This window comes from Caretta caretta, chromosome 1 (assembly GCF_965140235.1).
Source record: "Caretta caretta isolate rCarCar2 chromosome 1, rCarCar1.hap1, whole genome shotgun sequence".
Lineage (NCBI taxonomy): Eukaryota > Metazoa > Chordata > Testudines > Cheloniidae > Caretta > Caretta caretta.
The window spans coordinates 224,834,335-224,861,737 of NC_134206.1; the positions used below are offsets into that span (position 1 = coordinate 224,834,335).

Genomic DNA, 27,403 nt, shown 5'->3' on the forward strand with positions numbered 1-27,403 from the left:
TCCAAATGTCCACCTGCACTCAAGTTCTTTGGTGTCCATGTCTTGGGTATACTTGGTACAGATGGTCTTTTACAAAACTTAAGCAGCTATTACAAAATGAGAGCAGACTTTAACAAGTTTAATAATCTATCTGATGATGGTTCAAATTACCTTTCAGCTTGCCTCTGGTTTTTGGTGAATCTGACTTTCTTGGGAGCTGGCACAGCAAGTAGAAAAAAGTAGCAGCCAGTGAGCAGAACTGGTAGATATTGGCCATTGTGAATATTTTGGCTGGAGCTGGATTTATATATTAACTGAATCTAAACCGAATATTTAATACCAAAGAATACATAATTCTACCTAAACCTAATTAGCAGATATCTTCTTTCTCCTTTTCCTTTCCTTTCCTCCTGCCCTCATTTCTTTTTGTGCATAAATAGAAGTTCTCCTCTTTATCATCAGCCTCTTATTCCTGCCTGATTTGTTCAGTGGTGCCCCAATCCAGTGTGGGAGACATCAGATTGTCTTCAGTATAGCAAACTGCGTGTTGTCATAGACACTCGATTGGGGCATCATAATGGAAGATCTCTGCCCAACGATAGGGGAGGATTGTGAAATTTTCTTCCCTGTTGTCTCTGAAAAGGAATGGTCCAGTTACCCAGGGTCATGGATACATATGGAACAAATTACCAAAGGTCATGGTGGATTCTCCATCACTGACTATTTTTAAATCAAGATTGGATGTTTTTCTAAAATATATGTTCTAGGAATAATTTTTGGGACTTGTATGATCTGTGCTACACAGGAGGATAGACTAGATGATCAAAGTGGCCCCTCCTGGACTTAAAGTCTATGAAGAAATCCCCCCTCTGTTAACCTTTTTCAGAGAGAGGGTTTTTTGGGAGGGATGATGCATTTAAGAATGAGTCTGGCTGTTGAGTGTAGATGTTGTCTTTGCATTCATACTTTTTATTGGGTTAGTTGTAAATTCGGGATATGTCTTCTTTTCCAGCCTAGAAATGTGGAAGTTTAATGTTTGAAATATGATTAGTAGATTAATTTATGTTGGTGTAAATGCACCTGGATTCTTAAGCAATGGGTGACTGACTTTGATATATAAAAGCATGGGACCCGAGAGAGGCTTGTCCAACATATATAATACACACTCATTGTTTAGTGATCAGAAGTGATGGGAAAAGATGTACAGAAAAAAGCTGATTTTTCTCACCGCACCCCTTTTTTTTAAAATAAAGTTTCATAGAATGTAGCAGCAGTAATTAAGGCCCACAGTTCAGACTATACATTGACATTTCTCATAGTATGCTTGTTGCACTGGATATTGTATGTTTTCAAATCATTATTCTTCCTAAGGTCGTGCTCAGAGGAATACCTTGAACTCTTAAACTAAGTTGTTACTTCTGCCATGCTTCCTTTATACTTTTGATAGCATTTGGAATGGAACTCAAAAACAAATCAAAATAAAACAACCCCCCCAAAAAACAAAACAAAAACCCCCATATACAATAGTTTGTGCCTGTAAGACCACTCTTGAGAAGCAAAACTGGTTAAAGTAAAATGAAATAGAGGATACAATTCCTCAGGCTTGAGTTACAACTGTTATGAGCTATCTATATTTGGTAGCTGGAGTTTACAACTTGAGATTTTATTCCTGGGTAGCATCACTATCACATGTTGAAGGTATTTTAATATTTTATATTTCTTCAAAATTGAAGCATTATCATGAGTGATTCTGATGAACTATTTAGTTGCTTAGAAGCTCACGACTTCTTGACACAGAAAATATTTTTTTCTTTCTATTCTGACTTTTGCTTTGAGTGAACAGTTACTTCGAAGCGAATTTTGGAAGACCACCCAATAAAAAATAGTCATCTTGCAATATAGCAAATTAATCATTTCTGAAAAGAGCATTTCTGGGCAAAAAGATAACTGTTCATAACTATGACAATGATCTTTATGATAAATTTTTAATGCAGGTGATATGAGCTTTGAATTTATTACTGAAAGTTTTGATTGTATAGAATGGAAAAATTTAAGGATTAGAGGGCTAATATTTCATAGAAAGGGGTCACTTAGGACTTAGAGTGACAACAGTGTAAAATTGCTTTTAATGTTAGGGTTCATCATCATCACTCCCATAACCGCATTGGTCGTTGATGAGTAATCAACCAATTGTCTCCACCCTCATGATTGTGATTGAGTCTATGCGAAGTCCATTCCTGTCCACTCTTTTATGTTGTCAATCCATCTCTTCTTCTGTCTACCTCTTCTTCTCTTCCCCGTACTGTCCCTTGGAGGATGATCTTGGATAGGCCAGATGATCTTATTACATGGCCGTACCACTTCAGCTTGCACTTCATGTTCGTCAGGAGATCTTCATATGACCTAGTGCACTGGGTGGTGATGTTGTGGACCTCTTCATTAGTGACCTGGTCGAAGTAGGAGATACTTCTGTAAAATCCTGGGCATCTCATCTCTACTACCTGTATTTTCCGTTCAAGTTCTGCTGTAAGGATCTGTCTCACACACATACAGAAAAACGGGGATGACCAATGTGTGCAGCAGTTTCAGTTTGGATTCCAGGGAGATATTCTAATTCCTCCAAATTGCCACTGCGGCTGCTGTTTCACAGTTCTTGCCAGTATTTCTGCCTTTGATCCTTCATCAGTGATGATTGCCCCCAAATAATTGAACTGTTTCACTGTCTCCAGCTCTTGTCCAGACAGTGATATGTGAGCTGATCCCATCACATTTGTTTGTCATTGGCTTGATTTTCTCTGCACCGATTTTCCATGCTGTATTTTGTGGAGGTTTCATCCAATCATTTCACAAGGTTGGCAAGTTCTTTTTTGCTGCTTGCCAGGCCGGCAATGTTATCAGCGAACCGAAGGTTTGAGATTGTTCGCCCCCCCAATGCTGACTGTGCATAAGTGATCTTCTAGGGCATCAGTCATTACATGCTCCAAGTTGATGTTGAACTGTGTGGGCAAAAGAAGGCAGCCTTGCTGGACTCCAACAGTGGTGTGAATCCACTCTCCTATTGTGCCACTGACGAGACCTACGCTGCTGGCCTTGGTATACAGTTGTTTAATGGTAAGAATAAGCTTACGACCAACATTGTAATTCTTCATGGTTGCTCAGAGAGCTTCATGCCATACTCTGTCAAACGCCTTCTTCTTGGCCGTCAGAAGAACTTCATGTGACCCAGTGCCAGGTGTATTGTTCCATTTCATACACGAGTTCTTTCAACCTCCCTATTTGTCTCAATGTCCTTACATTCCATGTGGCTATGGTGATGTTATCTCTTCCACAGATCCTCTTTGTTGGGGTTACACCAGTAGCACACTTGTTGTATCCATCCTGGTTGGAGACAGATGGCACGGTCATTACTAACCCGGGCTGCAACCAATCCGGTATGGACATGGTTGACTTGCTCATCTGTTGTCTTGGACAAATTTATAACCTGGTGGAGCCCATTCCTCTCCAGGAAGCCCCCTTTTTGTTGCCTCTTATGACATGCAGGAAGAGCAGTGGGCCTATTCTGTCCCCAAACCCGCAGGGGAAATGTTAGGGTACAAGGATGATAAACTGATTTGCCTAGCTGTGGTTTAATATTGTACAGAACACTAACCTGCACTGCCTGACTCTGCATGAATTGAATGTTTCTGATATAGAAGACTGTAGTTTGTCTGAGAGCATTAGGGAACCATATAATATAACTGCTAAATACTATGAGCCTCATAGTATTGCTTCCCAGTGACCCACTTAGAACAGGGAGGATCTAGTTTCTCCCAGTAAGAGGCTTGAACCAAATTCACACTGATTTTTGGTTTTGAGAGAGCTGTTCTTGGATACAAACACTAGGCCCTCCCAGCATCTGGAAAAATTGTCCTGGCATCCCCCTTGGCATCTGGTGGGTATAGGAAGTGCAATAAATTGAGCTTGGAAAAGATTTGCACTTTTCCCTTATGGGGTGAACAGCTATTGCTCAGAAATGAAATTGATATTAAAATATCATATGGTGATATGATACATCTAGTTGCTATATAAGTTGTGGCACCCTAGAGAGATTCAGAAGGCAGATTGCAGGCTACTGTATTATACTCCCTGGGCAAGAATTTTTCTTTTAACCTGAGGGAGCTACAGCTTGAGTGCCTTGGCTGACTGCAAATCTAGTATACAGGGAGAAAGGCAATCTGTCACATAGATATGCCCCAGATGCCTACTGTTTTATACATGAAGATGAACACCTTGAACTCAACCAAAAAAAAAAAAAACTTTTATTAGAAGCAGTGCAGATTACAGAGCAGAGTGCAATGTGCTCCCTGCATCAAAGCACAGTTTAATAAGCAGGCACCAGTGTTCTGCACTAACTTTCAGCTTCCAAGTGGTCCTAACAGATAAATAGTATGCAAAGTGAGTTTAATTTTGAGCTGAGAAGGTTGTGAATAACCACAGAAAAGTCTGCACTGAAAAGAAAAGGTTGGACACGTCTTACTCAATGCAGAAAGAAGAAAATCTTTCTAGCCACAGTTACTACCTGTATATCCAGTCATCTCCTAAATCAGTAGGGATACCCAAGAGTGTGTTGTGGGGTGCTAACAGAACAGTTCTTCCCTTGAATACGCTTAGGCCATGACTTACCCTCCCTTTGATAGACTATTTCAAATCCTAATAACTTTTTGTGAGGAGAAACACTTCTTTGTATCAAGGCCATACCACACCCTCTGTCTGTGGCCACAGGTGATGCTGCTTCTGTGGGGTCTGAAAACGGCTACTCCTAAATACTTGTGTGATTCCTTCAGGTATTTCATACATTACAGCATCCGTCAGTTGCTTTTTCTTAAGACCGTGATCAATGAATGGAATCTTTGCTTATAGAAATGTGGCTCATCAGAACAAGTGCAAAATTGGCAGGTCACGTTCTATAGAGCTCCTTTGGAGCAGCCACAGCAGTAATGCTAGAAGGGCACAGAAATTCTTTTTCCAGAAATCTTTGTTTTTCCCTAAAAATATAGTTTAAAGTAGTTCTGGTTAAATGCAGGTCTGAGTCAGATGTAAGTTAAATTATTTTCCAGTTTTCTGTCCTGCTAGCAATGTTCAGTTATGTCATTTTAGAACTCTATTGTCCAGGCCTTCATTTTCAGTCCTTAGCATGTGTACTATGGATTTTCCATTCCTCAGCATTGATGTGAAATGCATTAGTGTTTAGCTTGAAGATAGGTAGGTCAACTGGTGCCATAGGATGAACCTGAGACTCTGACAACTTTAATTTTTGAAGAGGACCTGCCTTTCTCATTTCTGCTCACTTTAAACCAATTACATTAATAAGTGGTGATGAATTAGTGTTTCACTTTGTTTTCTTATGGACAGTCACTTCTTTTTCTTTGGTAGTATGCATATGGTGGTTCTTAGTTGAATCGAATTGTTTCTTCATGGCAATGTTTTCCAAGTTAGTCCCTTCTATTTCGATCTGCTCTCGGTTGTTTGTGCCAAGTTTTCTAGAAGCATCAACATTAAAATATGCAGAAGAGAACTTCCATAGAACTTGTTTGGATCACTAGCAGCTTTCACAAATTTTGTTGCTTCAGGTCAAAATGATTTAAGTAAACTTATATATGTCCATAGATACTTTCAATATTTTTTGCATGAAATAAATGAAGCAAACACCTACTGTATTGTTTTAAAGACAAACTGTTGATGAATATTCAAAGAATTGTACACCTGATTTTCAGTGGTGCTGAGCTCTTGCAACTCCCATTTATTTGAACTGCAGGTGAAAGTCAGGCCCTATGTTTGATTGAAATGAACATTGGGTAGTAGTGCTTTTTAAAGTGTTAGGTAGTCTAAATTCTTAAAATATATTTCGCAGTTACAGGGTTAGCTGCACCATCTCCTTTGAGGTGTGTCTGAGTGCACACCCTCCGGTGCCATGCTTCATACACTTACTTATCCCAGCAAGGAAATTTGCAGTTCTCCCACTCTTAGACCTGGACATGGGCTGTAGTAGTCTGCGTATCCACCAAGCTTATCCAGTGAGTCTGACTGAGTATGGACACCTGCATTTCTTCCCTTTGGGAGTAGTGGTATGTAGTGACTGAACAGCTTTCTTAAAACAAAAGTTTTATATAGCAGTAGGGACAAAGCATTAGAGAAGAAGGATTTTAAAACAGTCTACATGCATGTCTAATGTAGCTAGAGTGCGATCAGTGAGAGTACTGCATGATGGTGGCCTAAGCATCTCCGCTGTTCTTGGGCTTTGGCTTTTCCTCATCAAACCTAGCTTTGTAGGTTGACTGGAGAACCAAAGACAGAATCATCAAAGTTCTTGCGAACCAAAGACGGAATCATCAAAGTTCTTGCATTGCTCCTTGGGAGCTAAATGTTTGCTGGTAGTAAGCTTTGTGGAGCGATTCTTCTTTTTCCTGCCTGTTGTCCAGAAAGACCTCTCCTGAGATAAACCAATATATTCATATAAGAGACACTATACTAGTAACGACAGGTTTCAGAGTCTCAGCCATGTTAGACTGTATTCACAAAAAGAAAAGGACCTGTGGCACCTTAGAGACTTACACATTTATTACAGCATAAGCATAAGCTACAGCTCACTTCATCGAATGCATCCAATGCTCTAAGGTGCCACAAGTACTCCTTTTCTTTATACTAGTAACCAGGCCAACATACAGTATTAATAAATTACTACAGGGCAGCTCCAAATCCATCACAACATTAAATACTTCTGATAACTGTGAATACAGATATATGTAAAGAGAGAAGATTTTTAACCACCAAGTTAATAAGTCATGTGTCATTTGAAAATAGTGGCATAAAATGTTGCTCTATCATACCACTAGAATCAATTTCTATATGTCTTTACCAATGCATGCACTAGATTGGGTAAGGCCAAAAGAATATCAAGACCTGACAGACAGACCAACTTTGAAAATAACGACGGAAGCTCTGGCTATTAACAGATTCTAGGTTAAATTAAAAAAAAAACAAAACCTGTTGCCTGGATTGAGGAAGGCTGTAATATCTGAAGTGGTGTTAACGCTTCTTGATGCAGTACATGATAAAATGTCAGAATTCCATGTCTTTATAGCAGGTGTGTCTAAAGTGTAATTAGCAGGCCAAAACCGAGCCCAAGGGTTCACAAGTCAACTTGTGGCAACCTTCATCCGTAATGAATTATGTGGACTTTTGTGGATATTTTTTGTTCAGAAATTTAAAAATAACAGGAGAGCTGCCAGTTATCCCCATCTCTCTTTTGTGTTGCTGTATTAGTGAGAGACATTTTCATGCATCAAGATATTTTGGAGGAACAGGGTACTGCTATAATACAGATCCAAAAGAACTATCCAAAAAGTGCATGAAAACAAATGTGGATATTTTAATTTCACCAGCATCAGGTTATAATGTACTCATAATTTAACCAAATTAAACCTCAAGTTTTCATGATTGAAGCTGGTGAATCAGCAGAGTTTTAGTTTAACTGAAAGAGAGAGTTAATTTCTTGTCATCATAAACTTTCCCTTTTTTTCTATTGCTTCAAATGACATGCTTAATATTCGTCTGGCCTTGAAGAAAGCAGCAAAATGATCAGTTTTTTTCACCTAAACAAAATTATAGTGCTATCAATCCAAACCATTCTCCTTCCAAAGAGTTTTCAATTGCAGAATAAACTCAAAAGGTAAGTACAAGAAGAAGGCAGGAAAATGGATGATTATCAAAAGATCATAGAAAAATTCTAACTATTCTTGACTGGAATGAAAAACATGAAAAAATACAATACCATGAGTCTACAAAAAGGTCATCTCAGAGAAACAGTGCTTATAGCCCTATATTTAGAGGACTGAAGTCAGTAGGAGTTAGACTTGAGTAAGGATTGTACAAATGGGCCCATAATAAATTGCCTGAAATAATTAAACTTTCCCATTCACAGCTATTGTTTTGAAAATTTGTGTATATGTTAAGTCTAGGAAGCCAATGTCTCCGCATGTATTAAAAATCTGGAAGGAGCAGAGAGCTGGTTATTCAGAAAGCTAGAGAAGTATCAGAGTAACAGCCGTGTTAGTCTGTATTCGCAAAAAGAAAAGGAGTACTTGTGGCACCTTACAGACTAACCAATTTATTTGAGCATGAGCTTTCGTGAGCTACAGCTCACTTCATCAGATGCATACCGTGGAAACTGCAGCAGACTTTATATATACACAGAGAATATGAAACAATACCTCCTCCCACCCCACTGTCCTGCTGGTAATAGCTTATCTAAAGTGATCATCAGGTGGGCCATTTCCAGCACAAATCCAGGTTTTCTCACCCTCCACCCCCCCACACAAATTCACTCTCCTGCTGGTGTTAGCCCATCCAAAGTGACAACTCTTTACATAATCAAGTCGGGCTATTTCCTGCACAAATCCAGGTTTTCTCACATCCCCCCCCCACCCCCATACACACACAAACTCACTCTCCTGCTGGTAATAGCTCATCTAAACTGACCACTCTCAAGTTTAAACTTGATTGAAGCTCCAAGTTTAAACTCCAAGTTTAAACTTGGAGAGTGGTCAGTTTAGATGAGCTATTACCAGCAGGAGAGTGAGTTTGTGTGTGTATGGGGGTGGGGGGGGGATGTGAGAGAACCTGGATTTGTGCAGGAAATAGCCCGACTTGATTATGTAAAGAGTTGTCACTTTGGATGGGCTAGCACCAGCAGGAGAGTGAATTTGTGTGGGGGGGTGGAGGGTGAGAGAACCTGGATTTGTGCTGGAAATGGCCCACCTGATGATCACTTTAGATAAGCTATTACCAGCAGGACAGTGGGGTGGGAGGAGGTATTGTTTCATATTCTCTGTGTATATATAAAGTCTGCTGCAGTTTCCACGGTATGCATCTGATGAAGTGAGCTGTAGCTCACGAAAGCTCATGCTCAAATAAATTGGTTAGTGTCTAGAGAAGTATGTATCCCTCTTTGGACAACCTGGAGGGAGCTAAACACAAGTATGGCTAAGAGTACACGAAAAGGGGTAATAGTGGCTCTGCAACATACTTGCAATGTAGCTTCTGAAAAGCTCTGATTATGGTGGTAATGTATTGACATATTTATGGGGTTATCAATCAGGTAGGACATGTTAGAACAGCTGTGTTCTGAGATCATGCCTTATAATAAATATCCATTTCCAACTGCCTGAAGAAAAATGCTGCCAGTGGTTCCCCCAGCATGACACTGGATTCATGAGCCACTTTGTGCTACAAGGGCAATGGGTGTGCTTGGAAAGCTCAGAGTTGGCCGTTGTTTGTTTAGGGATATAGCAAGATCTATGGGGTATTTGCATTTTGTTCCAAAATGTCTTACAGATTTTCAGGCTCTACCCTCTACTACTTTCAGGCTGCCTCAGACTTCGCCCACAAGTGGGGAGCATAGTGATGTGCTTTCTACCCCATGAAACTGGCACAATGTTTGTTAAACATTCCCCCCCCACCCCCATCAGTGGGAATGGAAATATTAGCCCAGAATTCTTAATCTTCATTAGCACTGAGTACATTTCCTATATCCTCTTCTTCCTCCTCCCTGAAGGCATGAATATGTGGGGTCACAAAACAAGACAGTCTTTCACCATAATACTGATGTTCATAAATTCAGGCTGGGAATAAACCTATTGATAGACACCATCTTGAAAAAAATGCTCTCAGGGATATCAGTTAATGAGCTTGGGCAGCCTATGTGCTATACAGCCTCTAATATAATTACATATTTCTTCCCAAACACCACAGAAAAGGTCTTTGTTTAACGTATAACATGGGACATGTCTTTTAGCCAGTCTCAACTATTTGAGTGCTTAAATTAAGAGTATAGCAAGAAATTGATAAATACATGGTGCAAATGAGTCTCTATCCTTCTCGGCAACCTGTCTTGTATCCTGCTACATATTGATTTAATATTTAATCAATATTTATTAAATATTAATATTTAATTTAATTGATTTAATATGGGGTTGAGTGAGGGACCATAAGAAGTGATTATAGGAGGTGGAGGGGAGAGACAAATTCTGAATTGGTTTCTCTCTCCCACATCCCCATCGTGCAATATTCATTTTTTGTGGATAGTCTTATTTCCCTCCTGTCAAGGTTCCTTCCCCACTCTGAACACTAGGGTACAGATGTGGGGACCTGCATGAAAACCTCCTACGCTTATCTTTACCAGCTTAGGTCAAAAACTTCTCCAAAGTACAAAATATTCCACCCTTTGTCCTTGGATTGGCCGCTACCACCACCAAACAATTACTGGTTGGAAACATCTTTCCCCCCAAAATACTTCCCAAAACCTTGCACCCCACTTCCTGGACAAGGTTTGGTAAAAAGCCTCACCAATTTGCCTAGGTGACTACAGACCCAGACCCTTGGATCTTAAGAACAATGAACAATCCTCCCTACACTTTCCTGGGAAATGTTGGATAAAAAGCCTCACCAATTTCCATAGGTGACCACAGACCCAAACCCTTGGATCTGAGAACAATGAAAAAGCATTCAGTTTTCTTACAAGAAGACTTTTAATAGAAATAGGAGTAAATAGAAGTAAAGAAATCCCCTCTGTAAAATCAGGATGGTAGATACCTTACAGGGTAATTAGATTCAAAACATAGAGAATCCCTCTAGGCAAAACCTTAAGTTACAAAAAAAATATACAGACAGAAATAGTTATTCTATTCAGCACAATTCTTTTCTCAGCCATTTAAAGAAATCATAATCTAACACATACTTAGCTAGATTACTTACTAAAAGTTCTAAGACTCCATTCCTGGTCTATCCCCAACAAAAGCAGCATATAGACAGACACACAGACCCGTTTTTCTCCCTCCTCCCAGCTTTTGAAAGTATCTTGTCTCCTCATTGGTCATTTTGGTCAGGTGCCAGCGAGGCTACCTTTAGCTTCTTAACCCTTTACAGGTGAGAGGAGTTTTCCTCTGGCCAGGAGGGATTTTAAAGGGGTTTACCCTTCCCTTTATATTTATGACACCACCTGTCAGGGTTCCCTCCCCACTCTGAACTCTAGGGTACGGATGTGGGGACCCGCATGAAAGACCCCCTAAGCTTATTTTTACCAGCTTAGGTTAAAAACTTTCCCAAGGCACAAATTCTGCCTTGTCCTTGAACAGTATGCTGCCACCACCGAGTGATTTAGACAAAACATCAAAAGGACCACTTTGAGTCCTATTCCCCCAAGCCCTACACCCCCTTTTCTGGGGAAGGCTTGAGAATAATATCCTCACCAATTGGTACAGGTGAACACAAACCCAAACCCTTGGATCTTAAGAACAAGGAAAAATCAATCAGGTTCTTAAAAGAAGAATTTTCTTTAAAGAAAAGGTAAAAGAATCACCTCTGTAAAATCAGGATGGTAAATACTTTACAGGGTAATCTGATTCAAAACATAGAGAATCCCTCTAGGCAAAGCCTTAAGTTACAAAAAGACACACAAACAGGAAAACACATTTTCCTCCAGCACAGTGAATTTCACAAGCCAAAACAAAGAAAACCTAACGCGTTTTCTAGCTAGATTACTTACTAACTTTACAGGAGTTGAAGCGCTTGCATCCTTGATCTGTTCCTGGCAAAGGTATCACACAGACAGACACAAGCGTTTTCCCCTCCCTCCAGATCTGAAAGTATCTTGTCCCCTGATTGGTCATTTGGGTCAGGTGTGAGCTAGGTTACTTGAGCTTCTTAACCCTTTACAGGTAAGAGGATTTTATAGTACTGTATCAGAGCTTCTTAACCCCTTCCCTTTATATTTGACACCTTAATCCTGGTGAGAAGATTTAGTATTTGGCCCAATATCTTTGTTCTGTTTCTTAGTTCCATGTTCCCTTTGAGCTGTCAGCTGGAAGCACAGGGGATCAAGGACTTTTAAGGTTTCTTTCTGACTGGCTGTCATTTTTTCTGGCAACCTGTCACCACTCCCCAGCCATACCTCAGGGAAGAACAGTGCATGCTCATGGTCTCCACAGCATCCAACACGCTGTGTAAGCAGCGCATGTTTGCCACTGAGTGATGATTTCCTCTTCAAGATTTTTCTAATGTTCAGTGACTGTGAAGCGTGGCACTTGGGAGCCTCCTGGACCCAGTATTTGGCTTATAGAGAACCTGGATGCAGTGCAATACTATTTATTGCAAAATAAATCAAAGTCCCCAATTGTTTTCATTCATTGCAGTGTCCAAATTGCAATTTTTCATGTCGTGAACTTCCACTTAGAGCAAAAGTGGTCTTCAAGAAAAAAACACTTAACTGTAAGAGGGTCCCTGTGTGTGTGTTCTCACTTGGCATGTACCATATCATATGTGTACATTTGTATTTTTGCATGTGGCATGTGTGTAATAATAATCCAAACAATTCATTGCGCCTGCTCTAAAAATGTAGTGTCTTACGATGGGACTCTTTTTTTTAAAAAAAAATTTACTATGGAAATTCATGGGTGAGGGGAAAGAATTTGTAGATGCTGCCTCCCTAATGCACTCTGCTCTTTCTAAATTATTTGTCTAGTGAGAAGGCGCTTAGAAGGGAACAGCAACGAAATGTCACAGGACAACAGCTTCACTGAGGACATAGACCTCACATCAGAGGAGTCACCACTGCCTGTTGTATCTGATGTGGCCCAGTAAGTGGAAAAATGGCTTTTACTGCATAATATAAACATCAGCTAATGGTGGGGGGAAATGCTATATACTGAATAGAAGTTCTTTGCATGTTTTTTTTAAACACACTTGCAGTTAGCTTAAAGCTAAGAGCTGTGACTCGGTATAATGTATTGGGACAGAAAAAAACTGTTCTTTAAGCCATAGTTAGGAGATCTGATGTTTTTGGTTTGTGACTTCATCTTTTGAGTCCAGTAAAAATGTTTCATAAATTCAGGCACGTTTCTGAATGGGTCTGATCTCCAAAATCCCCTGAATGCATTGAATGTCCATTGTAGGTCATAATGAAACACTTGTGTGTGGACATGACCTGAAAGGAAGGAAACTACGGTTGAAGTGAGCTGTAGCTCACGAAAGCTTATGCTCAAATAAATTGGTTAGTTTCTAAGGTGCCACAAGTACTCCTTTTCTGTTTGCGAATACAGACTAACACGGCTGTTACTCTGAAACCTACCGTTGAAAGGACAATTGCAGTGAAATGTTTGCCTCCAAGAGGAAATGCACTTGTGGGATGTTACCCCAAAGGTAGTGTAGACACTTAAACAGCTATAAGAAAAGGAGTACTTGTGGCACCTTAGAGACTAACCAATTTATTTGAGCATAAGCTTTCGTGAGCTACAGCTCACTTCATTAAACAGCTATGTTCATAAAGGAATTATGTGGATATACTTAACAGGGAAACAGCGCTTTCCAGAATTAGAGGGTAGAATAATTTAATGCAGTTCTAACTGTCACTGGGTAGGACCTGAGGAGCATGTCTACACTCAGTATCCATTGCAGGGATTCTGATTTCCTGAAATTGCTTATCCTATCGCTTACCTTTTGGTATCACAAGTGCATCAATACCATTTGATTAAACTCCAAAACATCCGTCCTATCGTGTTCAAGTCTCTTGCTAAATGTGGTGACTTTGGGGATAACTTTCAAACCTGGAGAAGCACATTGGTGATTGTAGCTGGCACTGACTGAACCAGTGAAGCTGTGAGGCTTGTGGCTTTGTGTAAAGCTGAAGTGCAACTAATGTAATCTATACTTATTTAGCCAGACCTCAGCAAAATGCCTCATCCTAGGTGCTGCAATCAATACTTGTGATTAAAAACTCCTGTGATAGCAGTGGTGTGTGGCCAAAAGGTACATTACAAGAGGTGCAATCTCTAGGCATTCTACACAATGTCTTTTTTTTAAATTACTTTTTGTCTAGTGTAGACAGAGCAGAAGGAATCTCAAATCTCTTCTGGCCATGTGTAGTGCTTTTACTTGTATGTCCTTCTCAGGGATAAGGAAGTATTGGTTTTTCATCCGAGAAATCCATGAAGAATAAATCTTGCTTCTTAATATGTGAACGTGTTATTAAACTAAAAAGTGATGGTGGTTTTTAATGTCAAATGTGAAAACTAGCCTGTTTTCACATTTGGAAAGGAAAGTATGAAAGTGGCTTAGTGAGGAAGTTCCATGACTGAGCCTTTGGAGTATGACCAGTAGATGGCTGGAAAATAAGGTTACATTTACATTTTTTGCAGTGAAGTTGTAATTTGCTAAACTCTGGTACTCCATGTGCAAGCGACTCTTGCATTTGAGTTATCTTCTTCCAAGTAAGGGGGGGGGGGGGTGGGAGGGCTAAAAGCCCTGTTTTGTGAGTTAGATACAGTGAGATTACATTTCAGCTGCTATTGGGTGCAGAACAATGTTATTCCCAGCACAATGCTGTACATATTTGTCAGTCGAATGTAATGTATTGCCTAGTAAAAATCTAAAGAATGGCGAAGTACTGATGAAAGAATGCTACAATGAACTAATAAGATTTGCAGTATTGTTGCTCCATTGCATTCCATAGCAGATATGTACTATAAAAGATGTACACAGCACATCAGTTCACAGGAAAGATGGAATTCCAGTTGGAAATATTTTTCAGGGTGAGGCAGAGCTGTTAAAGGACTCTTATTGCAAGACTGGAATTTGCCTCTTTCTAAAACACTTGGTGTGACACTACAGTTTGATTTCGCTTCTTCAAGAGGAGGAATCCTTTCCCAGCAACCACCTCTAAATCTTCAGTATGCGTTGAGCATATTGTTTTCAAATTGCTAATTGTAGGAGTATAGAGTTGGATCTATGAGCGTGCGAGGCAGCTGCTGGAGAAGATGGCCTTGAAATTAACTTACCGGTAAATGTTTTTTTTTGGGGGGAGGGAGAACCTTTTAGCTTTTTATGTTGTATACAGGTTTAAAAAAAAACACTAGGATTGAATGTTTTCACATTTTTTACAAATATTTACGTGAAAACCAGCATTGGTTAGCTAAAAATTGGCAATTAAATAAATCCATTATGTATCTGTTATAAATCAGATGGGGTAAAGATATACAAAAAATTTTGGTACATTAGCTCTTTCCATCCCACAGATAAAGGATCATGAATAACAACATCACAGTAAAAGCTGTTTTTTACCCATGAAAGCTTATGCTCAAATAAACCTGTGAGTCTTTAAGGTGCCACCGAACGCCTCATTGTTTTTGTGGATACAGACTCACACAGTTGCCCCCCTGATACCTGGCTGTAAAAATGCTGCCATGTGCTGCTGTTACCTGCTTTCCTTATTTGTGTACTCCCAGCTGTAGCAGCTAATTCTTGAATTTAGCAGACACTTAATGAAGCCCTTACAGTTTAACGGGGGGGTGTTCTAAATTTTTAAAGAGGCACTCATTATTTAAGTCAGTTTTTTTACAATAGCCATATGGAGCCCCATAGCAAACAAAAGTTTTGTGGATTTAGTCAATAATAAAGATAGTGAATTGCATGGTAACTTACAGTTTAAGAGGTGAGATTTGAACTCCTGGTCCCCTCTTTCCCAGTTCAAGGAATTTTTCTAAGCTTAGAGGTATCTGGTGAAAATCTCCCTGCCTTGCCCACTGTAAGTGAATGGCATTCACCCTGCAGCAGATTTGTCATCAGATTAAAATTGAATGGGTTTGCATTTTGTGACTAAAAAGTTATAAAAGTCTTTGAAGATAATCGCTCTCAATGTGCAACTGATATTCTATGAAACAGCACAAGAAAAGCAACCATGTGCCAAAGAACAGATTCCAGAGGGTTTTAGATTGCTTGCAAAAGGAGACAACCCAGTGGGGGGAAAAAATCACCAAAGCAATTCATTTTTCATCAAACAACCATGGAAATCAAAATTGCTCAGTTTCCATTCTGTGTTTTTAGTTTCTGCTGGTTCAATAAGATTTGATCTATAACCTGTGTTAGAGTTCAACTTTAACTATGGTGAAACTACTGCTGATACAAGAGCAGCATGATAATCATTAGTGCTTGAATAGCAGCTTTAGGATGGTTGTGTTGTTCGGTTTAGAAAGATTTTAGTGATATTAACATTTAAAAATCAACAAGGAAGGTTGTTTAGCAAATGCAACACTTGTACTAACATAATAGGCCATTTTAACAACCATGCTGGTTCATGAATTTAGATGGATTTGTACAATGACTGGTGCGTACTGTGATGCTATACTGTACCTGAATGAAGCTACCCTAAAGCATCTAAATACAGATTTAATCAAGGGGCTCTTCTGTGTTTACATGAAGCTTGGACTTTGAAATTCATGCATGCACTATAGAATATTTGGTATTTAGCCAAAACACTGTTAGATCTGCAAAAGAATTGTTTATGTAAGCTAACAAGGTGTGTTTTTCAAAGTAAAACGTGTTTACTTTAAACTAGTAAATGTACCAACATACATAGGGGCCTCATCCTGTTGGCTCTACCCATGTGATTGTCCCACTGGCTTTAAGTGGACTTATATGCATGAATGGGGCAAGTAAAACTTGATTCACATTTACTGGGGAAGCCAGAGATGCAGCTAAAGGAATCATTCAGGTAGATAATATCCTTACTGAAAAGTGTGACTTGCTGGGTGAACAAAACATTTTAAAAAGTACCTAAACATGCATTTACATGTCATAACCATTAGTATATCTTTACAGTAGAGATCATGATGGCTAAATGAAATCATAATCATGTTCCAACTTTCTATAAGGTTTTTCTCCTTAATATGGTTGAAACCATGACAACCACTAATGTAATTAATGTAAATTTTCTTTTTCTGGGAAACCAAAACATGCTAAAGACCACTGGGGTCATGAACAGGTGTCGGGGGTTTATGACAGCCGTTCTTTTTCTTGATCTCCAAATAAGAGGAGGGACCCAGTTAAATCCCTGCTAGATGGGAAAGGATTTCTGGCGGGGAGGGGGCAGTGTCCCAATATGGAAAAAGGTTGAAAAGCACTGCTTCAGGCTATGAGATTCCCTAGTACTCTGTAGCACAGTTCTATAATTTTAACTCTGTACTCAGGTGAAATAAATTCCTATCCATACTGGTCAGGGAAATTGTATGAGAATCATTAGCAGCAACTGTGTTCAAACATGATCATTGGTATCCGTTATTTAAGTTCCAGTAATGCTGTTATAAATCCATGCATGCCTCTCAATGTCAAATGCATGTCTGGACTGAGGACGCAGTATGGTATTTCATTTAAAAAAATGTTAGGTTTATGCATGTTAAATTGAATCAGATTCTGTCAATATGTTTTGCTACAGTACATCTGTAATAAATGGGAATGTACAGGGAACATGCTCAACACAAGTAGGGAATAGAAATGCAACATTTTAAAGTTTTCTGTTAAAAACCATGCTATATCATTGTTCTGAGTAGTGTTTTTCATTTTCAGTGTCAAGAACACAAATTTTCATCATGATGTGTTAATTTCACTTTTAGGTAAACACAATTCTACTTAATATACCATTATAGCAAATACACATTAATGTAGTCAGCTTGTCTGACAACTGTAGCATGTCCTTATGCAAATTGCAAATTTAAGTATTCTGCATTTGTGCAAACCCTAATTACGGAGCTCCTGTTCTGACCAACATACCCAAATAATGGATATCCTTAACACGCATTATTTGTCCTATCTTTTAGCAGAAGTGTAAGCAGGTCAGTGTTCATATGTGATATACCTATCTCTTGGTGTGACCCTACTTGAAACCCCTTCATTTTGTATATGTATTATATACATACATACCCTACACTACTGTGTCTTGAAATTTGTGATGGGGCTCCATAATTTCTTTTGTTTTGTTCTTCTTGAAAGCTACATTTTCACTCAGAGTTCTGCTTGTTTTAAATAAAATATTTAGTGTAAACACTAACTCACATTGTATGCCAACACATCATAAATCTTCCTTACAGAAGGCCACCTGATATTAAAATATAGCTTTATTTTTTATATGAGATGGACTACGCAATGTGAATAGTTCCACTTTATTGCCCATTTAAGAGAGAGATGCATTTTACCACTAATGGGACAAATTCTGATCTCAGTAACGCAACAAAGTCGATGGGTTTTACGAAGATAAAACTGAGAGTAGAATTCAGCCTAATATCTAAATGTAATGAAGCTTCCTAACTCTTCAATTAAATAAAAACAACCCCCCAAGGGTTTCTCATGACAGCTATAATCCCTGCAGATTTAGGATGACATCCTGATAATAAAACTATATAGAGAAGGCCTTATGTGACAAAACTTTTGTTGATTTCAACAGGGCTGCAGGATCATGCTCCTAGTAATTCTTTATTTCAAAGCCTCGAACTTATCTTTTTTTACACTTAGCTGTTGATGCATCCATTAAACTTGATACTTCAGATCAGTAGCTGTTTTTAAAAAAAAAATCTGAACAAAGCTGACTTCTGAAATCTGGGAATCATGTAGGAGCAAATCCTTTTGTCTGTGCACAGTTTGGGTAGTAACCATGGGATGGTCAACTAGGTCCATTGGGGTCAGAAATCCTCCCTGCTGGGCTATGGAGTGATAGGAGAGCTGTGTTCAATAATTCCAGTAATCCCTGCATGCTTTGTGGTTGTGTGTGTGTCGTCGTGCATCTGTTGACCATGCCACTTAATCTCCATTCCAATCCAATGTCTGTTGAGGTTCAGTGTGCTATCACAGAACAGTTTTATGATCTGCAAGTGGGGCAGATTGTATGGGATCTTGGCATCCTGGTCACCTTACTTCTGATTGTGCTGTGATCAGGATACTCTTCAAGTATGAAGGTGCTGGGGGCAAATAGGATGTGCCTATTCCAGAATATCATTAGGAAAGCCAGCACAGTGGCTTGCAGCTCTGTCCAGGTTGCTGCTTTAAGATGACCTTTGAATGCCATTTCCAATATTGGTGAGAGTGGATGTGTGTGATGTTGGCACTGCATGCTGGCAGAATGCTAAGAGAATGCCTGCTTTTATACTGGAAAAAATAATGTGAAGGAAAAATACATTTAAAATGAAAATGTGGAGCAAGCTTGCAACACGGCCGTAGGTTAATCACTTTCAGAGTGCAAATGCAGCTGCCAAGGTGCCTGCCACGACACCACAATTGCCCATGGTCCAGATAAAATGCAGACAAGTGCACTGCTTCAAACATACAGGGAACAGAGGCAGCATATTAAAAAAAGAAAATGTATTATGTGGCTGGCTGAAATTTTCTTTGTATATCCGCTCTCGGTCCTCAGCTGATGTTAATCACCATAGCTGACAGAAGTGGAGCTACACTAACCAGCTGAGGTTCTCACCTATTAAAGTTATAATAGCTTCCATAAATAGGAATGAGGTTGTTTTTTAGTTAAAAGTCAAATATTGTCAGACTTGGTTAACCTGAGCCAGTTACTAAGCTCTAGCATTTGGAGTGTGTATTTTAAAGAACAGTAAGTATTGAGATTGGCCTGTCAAATGCAATCACCTGTAACACTGTGTAGTCATCCCATTTTTCAGACAGCCAGGCATTTAGGGAAGCCAGTGTGGAGTAAACAAAGTGCGACTCCATTAGTTAGTACATAGAGTACATGTTTTCATCTGTTGGAAATCTATAAAGAGCTGTTGTAAAGGAGGTGCAGGATGCATTTATGGACAACCTATCATGTACACTTAGTTTTTGAGAATTACATGTTACTACTGTATATTGCCTTGTTTGCTATGTAGAGGATTATCATATCAAATTGCACAATACTGTAGATTTTGTGTTCACTGAATGAAACTTTAGATCTTGCAGTTCTTGTTTATAGTATTCAAAACTTTGTTTTCACGCTAGTCTCTCTGTGAAATAGGCACTTGTTCCATAGCCAGTTATAGAAATGTAGTTACTTTCTTGAAATCAATTGATTTCCTTATTCTGAAAATGTACAGAAACAGTTTTTAGGGGAACTTCTTCATCAGACCTCAATCCTATTGGTACCTCAAGATAATGCATAGAGTTTTTTATTTCTTTATCATGTTACAACACCCTGAGATGAAGAGGGTTCGTTGAGTTATGTCTTCACTAGAGCTAGAGGTGTACTTTACAGCCTGAGTTAGACGTACATGTGCTAGCTTATCCGTGGCAGCTTGGTTGGGTAGGAGGAGCTAGTCGCTTCATATACAATGCCATCTGGGACCCTAGGTACTTGGGTATCTAGCCTATCCCACTGCCCATGCCACCATGGCTACATGGCTATTTTTAGCAGACTAGCTCGATCAGAGATGGCATGCATATATGTCCCTTGACTACAGAGTACTGAAGACTCCATTTTGTGTGTTGACTTGAGAGCATTAGCTGTCTACTGAGCACAGTAGACCACCCCTACACCTGGAGATAGGACAGCAAAGGCTTGTGGCCAACTCATTGTACCTGAATGGAAGATTGGCCCTTTGCAGCAAGCTCCAAATCCACTACCTAATAAAGCCTGCAGGGGATACTGGGAGCAAGGGGGCTGTTCATTGTACTGACTTAGTTTGTAGGCTGTTAGTGTTTCTTCTTGTGTGGTTGGTTGGGTCCTCTTTTATTTGACATCCTTGATTCCTTTGTCTGCTCTTTCCCCCTTCTTTTGATGTATCCCTATTCTTTCAGGAGAAAAATGTTTATCCTTATCTGTTGGTCTCTGATTCCATGTCATCATAAACTGTAATATCCTAGAGGTCTTAGTGGTTATTAGTTTATGCCCCTGGTGGATAGATGGAGGCACCTCATGCAAAGAGACCCTTGCTTATTGGACCTACAGTGTGTCACTGGGCCCCTGAAGAGGGAGGAATGAGGAGATCTACAACTTTTGGGGATTGAGGTGTCCCAGGTGTGGGTTACTGATCAGTACATTATGGAAGAAGATATGGCACTTCTTTTTTTAAGTGGCCTTTCTGTGCTATGCATTTTGGATACCAGTGTTCTTACACAGCGGTCATGCAACTGGATCTGCACAGGCAGAGACACAGTGATTTCAGTGGAACTCTGCATGGGTGTACGGGACCACTGTGCAAAGTTCCGTCAAAGTTAGAGGAGCAGTGCACATGCATAAGGGTCTGTCCACATGGATCTGGGTGCAGGATTTTGGCAAAGCAGACTGTTCACCCCCAGCTAGCTTTATAGTTGAAAATTCTAAGCAAAAGATGCTTTCAGTGTCCCCAACCCTATGGCAATGATAAGACTGTATGGTCAAGCCAACACTCTTTGACATGTGCCAGAGTTAACCTCTAGTAAGCAAATGCAAAGTTTGACCCATGGTTTGTACCGAAAGATTACACCAAACTGATCACAGAATATCATGTCTTTTGTGAAAATATCTACAACACCAGCTCTAAAAATGTATGTCCCTTTGTTTCAGAATTGTCCTGTGCAAGTTTAAAAATTTGCTGTATAATTTTTAAAGTAATAATGAGGTATACTGTAAGTCAGCATTGTTAGGCAACTGTGGTTGAGTATGCATGTTGTAGCTCAATAAGGTCATGTAAAGGTAAATGTCAGTTGGTCTTTCTTAACGTAAAGCAGCGTAATGCTGTGGTTTAGCAATCATCACTTTGGTTCTCTTGGGAGGAATTCTTTAGAAGGTGAGAGCCGCATACAATGAACATCAGTGGTAACTGCATTTAGCTGAACAGCTGTAGTAATAACTCTTTAGTGGAATGGAGTGCCAGTAAAGTGATCCCCCGTTGGAAAATGGGATCTTAATTAATTTTCATGGGTTCAGACCAAGACTAACAGTTGCTCTTCTTTCAAAGGGCCCTATCCACAGTGAGGATCAAATCAAGTTAAGGAACAGTGTGTGTAAACACAGATCCAGCTAAAACAAGTTCTACACACAATTTTCAAATATGGTTCTAAGTTTTTTATGTGGCTTGGCTGCATTTATGCTAGCTGACCATATCATATTAGCAACAATGCTTCAAACAAATGTAAATATGCTTCTTTAATTCAGTCTGAGGCCTTAAAGTTAGAAGCATAAACTAAGATCTGAATATGAAAGCAACCACATTGCAAAAAAACAAAACAAAAAAAGCGTTATTTGCCTTCAATTCATACCTAGCATCAGAAGTAGCTCTTACTGTATGAAAAAGTGGTCTGATTTGTGAAATCGTATTCAGAACGACTCCGTTTTGCTATGTGGCTGTTGCACCCACACCACTCACAAATCAACATTCTTAATCCTTGTAACAGGGTTGCCGTGACCCAGCACTCCTGTTCCTTTGACTCAGCCCCTTTAAACTCAGCATTCTGGGAATCACCTTTCCCAGGAAGGTCCATGTGCAAACTATTCCAATGTGAAGGAAAGACAGGAAGAATAGTTAAAGGCAAAGATGGCTTCATCAGAAGCTCTTTCATGACCTGAAAATCAAAAGATTATCCTACAAAAAGTGGAAATATGGATGAATTGACAGGGAAGAGTACAAAAGAATAGCACGAGCATATGGGGACAAAATCAGGCAGGCTAAGGCAGAAAATGAGTTACGTTTAGCAAGAGACATAAAAGGCAATAAAAAGAGGTTCTTTAAATACATTAGGAACAAGAGGCTTATGAACGTAAGTGTAGGTCCTCTGCTTTCCATGGAAGGAAAGCTAATAACTGACATCAGGAGGGCTGAGGACATTAATGCCTATTTTGCTTCCGTTTTCACTAAAAAGATTAATGATAATCAGATACTCAACACACTTAATATTAACATCAATGGGAAAGGAGCACCAGCCAAATTAGAGGAAGAACAGGTTAAAGAATATTTAGATAAGTTAGATGTATTCAAGTTGGTGGGGCCTGGTGAAATTCATACTAGGTTACCTAAGGAACTAGCTGAAGCAATCTTGGAATCATTAGCCATTACTGTCAAGAACTCATGGAGGACGGGTGAGGTCCCAGAAGACTGGAGAAGGGCAAACATAGCACCTGTCTTTAAAAAGGGGATCCCAGGGAACCCAAGGAACTATAGACCAGTGAGTCTAACTTTGGTAAAAGTTACTGGAACAAATTATCAAACCAATTAGTTACTAAAGGTTCACTGTCAAACTGGTGGGTGTATCTAGAGGGGCTCCTCAGGAGGTCAGTTCTGGGTCTGGTACTAATAAAATGTGTGGTTGACACAAAGCTGGGAGGGTTGCAAGCACTGTGGAGGACAGTATTACAATTCAAAATGACCCTACAATTCTTCTGAAATCAACAAGAGGAAATTCAATAAAGACAAGTGCAAAGTACTACATTTAGGAAGGAAAAATCAAATACACAACTACAAAATGAGGAGTGACAGCTAGGTGGTAGTACTACTGAGAAGGATCTGAGGTTTCTAGTGGATCACACATTGACTGTGTGTCAACAATGTGATGCAGTTGCAACAAAGGCTAATATTCTGGGGTGTATTAACAGGAGAGTAGTATGTAAAACACAGGATGCAATTGTCCCACTGCACTTGCTGCTTGTGAGTCCTGAGCTGGAGTTCTGTGTCCAGTTTTGGGTGCCACGCTTTAGGAAAGATGTGGATAAATTAGAGTCCAGAGGACAGCAACAAAAATGATAAAAGGTTTAGAAAACCTGACCTCTTGAGGAAAGGTTTAAAAAAATGGGCATGTTTAGTCTTGAGAAAAGACTGAGGGGCAACCTGATAAGTCTTCAAATACGTTAAAGTCTCCTATAAAGAGGACAGTGATCAGTTGTTCTCCATGTTAATTAAAGGTCGAACAAGTAGTAACAGGTTTAATCTGCAGCAAGAGAGATTTAGGTTAGATATTAGGAAAAGCTTTCATAATACGGTAGATTCCTCTTATTAGCAACCCCTCGGCTGTCAGCAAAAAGTTGTTATCCAGCAGTTGCTTATAAGTGGAAGGAAGGTTTGTGAGACAGTAGCCAGGGAACAAAGTGCTGGGAGGTGCCTTCCCTGGCCGCAGCCCTGCAAACCTGCCCATGGGGAGGGCAGCAGCAGGGAGAGGGGATGCAGCCCAGATGTCGGGGCTTTCTACAGGGAGTGGAGGTACAGGAGCCTGTGGGGCTGCACCCCAGCATACCTCTCCCTGATGCTCTCTAGGGGCTGGAGCTCAGCACATCCCAGTGCTTCCTTCCTTGCATGCAGTGTTCCAGTGGGGCGCAGTCTGGAGAGTGTAGGGAGAAGGTGCTGTGCAGTTCTGACATCTGGGCAGAAGCCCCTCTCCTTGCCTCTGCCCTGCCCTCAGTCTGCCCTCCCAAACTGCAGCCACTTATTTCCTGTGTGGTCCCTGCATGTAGGCAGGTTTGCCGGGCTGCAGTCCCAGAAAGAAGAACTCTGATGGGCTAAGCACTGGTCGCAGGCAGGTTTGCAGGGCTGCAGCCCAGGAAGACTTGTCCTCGCACAGGGATTCTCAAACTGCTGGTCAGCACCCCTCAGGGGGTTATGAGCTGTCAGCCTGCACCCTAAACCCCACTTTGCCTCCAACATTTATAATGGTGTTAAATATATTAAAAAGTGTTCTTAATTTATAAGGGGAGGGGTTGCACTCAGAAGCTTGCTATGTGAAAGGGGTCACCAGTACAAAAGTTTAAGAACCACTGTCTAGTAATTCCTTCTCTTGCTGCAGCCTCACAAAGATGCCTGTGGTTTGTCCAAAAAAGTTGCTAATAAGAGGCATGACATTGCAAATATCTGAATCCCATTAACATTGACATTAATGGGATGGGATTGGTTCAGAGATGACAAGGGGGGGCAGGTCATGTACCCTTCTGTTTTTGCTGCTTGGTTTATACTGAGCATGCTCAGTAACACAACTGAAGCTGGCTGCCCTCACTCTGCCCCCCCACTGTCAGCAGGCACAGGTCGTCTCTGGACTGGTTCCTGCAATATGTTGCCATTAATCATAAGTTGCTAATACTAGAATTGCTGTTAAGTGAAATCTACTGTATAAGGGTAGTTAAGCTCTGGAATGGACTTCCAAGGGAAGCTGTGGAACCTCCATCATTGGAGGTTTATAAGAAAAAGTTACACACACCTGTAAGGGTTGGTCAAGGTTTACTTGGTCCTGCCTCAGCGCAGGAGGCTGAACTTGATGACCTCTCAAGGTTCCTTCCTGCCCTACATTTCTATGATTCTGTGATGGTACTCACGCGCAGGCTTCTTTCACAGGAAGAACTTCCCCCAGCCCTATCCATAAAAGTCCTGCGGTGATTGAGTGGTGATGGGACCACAAGATGGTCGTCATGTGCCCCTGGACTAGGATGGGGGGGCACTTTTGGCAGCAGCGGTCATGACTGAGCAGGCCTTTTTAGGAACATCTCTGCTCACCTGATTCGGGGAAGGGGCTAGAGAAGGTGCCCCAAATATAAGCTATCCCACCATACCTGACTGGATAACCATGTCCAGAGGGATCACTCCCAATGCGGTCAAAAAACAAAAATGTTTCTTGCTACTTACTCTACTAGACTAATCAAAAAGTGAAAGACCCAAACACAGAACAGCAATTGTTGCCCAAGAACTCTCGAAGTACAACATCAATATTGCTGCTCTGTGTGCAGATGAAGGTCACTTGAGAGAAGAGGGCAGCGGTTACACTTTCTTCTGGAAAGGAAAACCAGCAGGAGACAGGCGAATACACGGTGTTGGCTTTGCAATCAAAAACTTTCTAGTCAACCACCTGACTGAGCTCTCCATCGGCATCAACAAGCGCCTTATGACCCTCCACATCCAACTGGCCAATAAGTCATTTGCCACTGTCATCAGTGCGAATGTATCAGCTCTTCACATTGAAGAACAGAAAGTATCCTTTTACACTGACCGGGATAAAATTTTATCATCCATTCAAAATAACAGATAAAGTAATCCTTTTAAGGGATTTTAACGCAAGAATTGGCTAAGATTCTAATTGGGATCCATTGGGAAGGAAGGAGTGGGCAAGACCAATTTCAGTAGCATCCTTCTACTCAGCAAATGTGCAGAGCATGACCTTGTGACCACAAACAAACTCTTCAGACAAAGCAACAAGTACAAAACAACTTGGCAACACCCACATTCAAAACAGTGGCACCTCCTAGACTATGTCATTGTAAGAACACAGGATCTAAGCGATATCCAAATAATCCATGTCATGACAGGAACCAATGATTGCTGGACTGATCACCGCCTGTTGTGGTCAGTCACGTCGCTCAGGATTGAACCAAAACCTAGAAAGCAATCCAAATCACACAGACGGCAATACAACATTCAAAGACTTCAATCCTCAGTGCACCAAGAGAACTGCCAAAGAATCCTCAGTGAAAAGCTGTCTATATGCACACCTAGAAATGACAACACAAGGGTTGAAGAAGAGTGGGAAGCCCTAAAACAGACCAGATGTGAAAATAGATGTGAGGGATCCATTGGTCTTGCTACCTGCTGCCATCAGGACTGGGTTGACGACAACACTGAGATTACAGCCCTTTTGGATTAGAAGAGAAAAGCTTTCTGCAACTGGCAAAACCAACTACTATCCAGTCAGAAGCAGAGCTCTTTCCATCACCTCAAAGCTGAAGTTCAAAGGAGGATCCGAGAAATCAAAAACAAATGGTAGGAGGACAAAGCAAAAGAAATCCAAACATTCGCTGACAGACATGATATGCAGAGCTTTTTTTGTGAGAGACAAAGATCCTGTATGGACCAAGCTCATGTGGCTTCACGCTGCTAAGTTCCGAAGATGGTAGTATCCTTCTTAAAGATAATGAATCCATCAAAGAGCGCTGGAAGGAACACTACTAAAAGCTTCTAAATCGAGCATCGACTGTGACTGACAACATCTGCACCATCCCTCAGCACCCAATCTGGGAAACTCTTGCCAACCCACCAACACTGGAGGAGGTCTGCAAAGCAATTAAAAAATGAACAATAAAGCTCCAGGTCCTGATGGCATACCAGCTAAAGTACTGAAAGTGGGGGGAGAAACACTGACAAGCTTCACTTGCTGCTCCTCAAAATCTGGTGCACCAAAGAAATCCATGTTGACTTACATAATGCTAATGTCGTCACCGTTTTCAAAAAGGGAGACAGAACCAACTGTGGCAACTATCGAGGCATTGCTCTCCCCTCCATCACTGAGCAAATTCTTGCTAGAATCTTATTGACTCACCTGCTCCCTCTTGCAGAGGAAGTACTTCCAGAGTCCCAGTGCAGCTTCAGACCATCACGAGGCACCACCGACATGATATTCGCAGCCAGGCAGATCCAGGAAAAATGGTAAGAACACCACCAGGAGCTGCATATGGCCTTTATCTATCTGACAAAAGCCTTTGACTCTGTCAACCGTGGGGCTCTGTGGAAAATCCATGTCTAAGTTTGACTGCCCAAGCAAATTTATCACCTTTGTAAGACTCCTCCATGACCAGATGACTGCCTCCATCCTGTGCAGTGGCTCTACCTCTAAGCCCTTTGTCATCTGAACTGGTGTA

At 40.5% G+C, this 27,403-nt stretch overlaps 1 protein-coding gene across 1 annotated transcript in view; it reads left to right on the forward strand.

Annotated features, from left to right (window-relative positions):
- LOC125624109 (potassium voltage-gated channel subfamily KQT member 1) overlaps positions 1–27,403 on the forward strand; it is a 765,256-nt gene that overhangs the window by 162,013 nt on the left and 575,840 nt on the right. Inside the window, exon 11 of the mRNA XM_048824460.2 lies at positions 12,536–12,650. Within this exon, the coding sequence (XP_048680417.2) occupies positions 12,536–12,650 (115 nt within the window). The remainder of the gene's footprint in view (positions 1–12,535; positions 12,651–27,403) is intronic.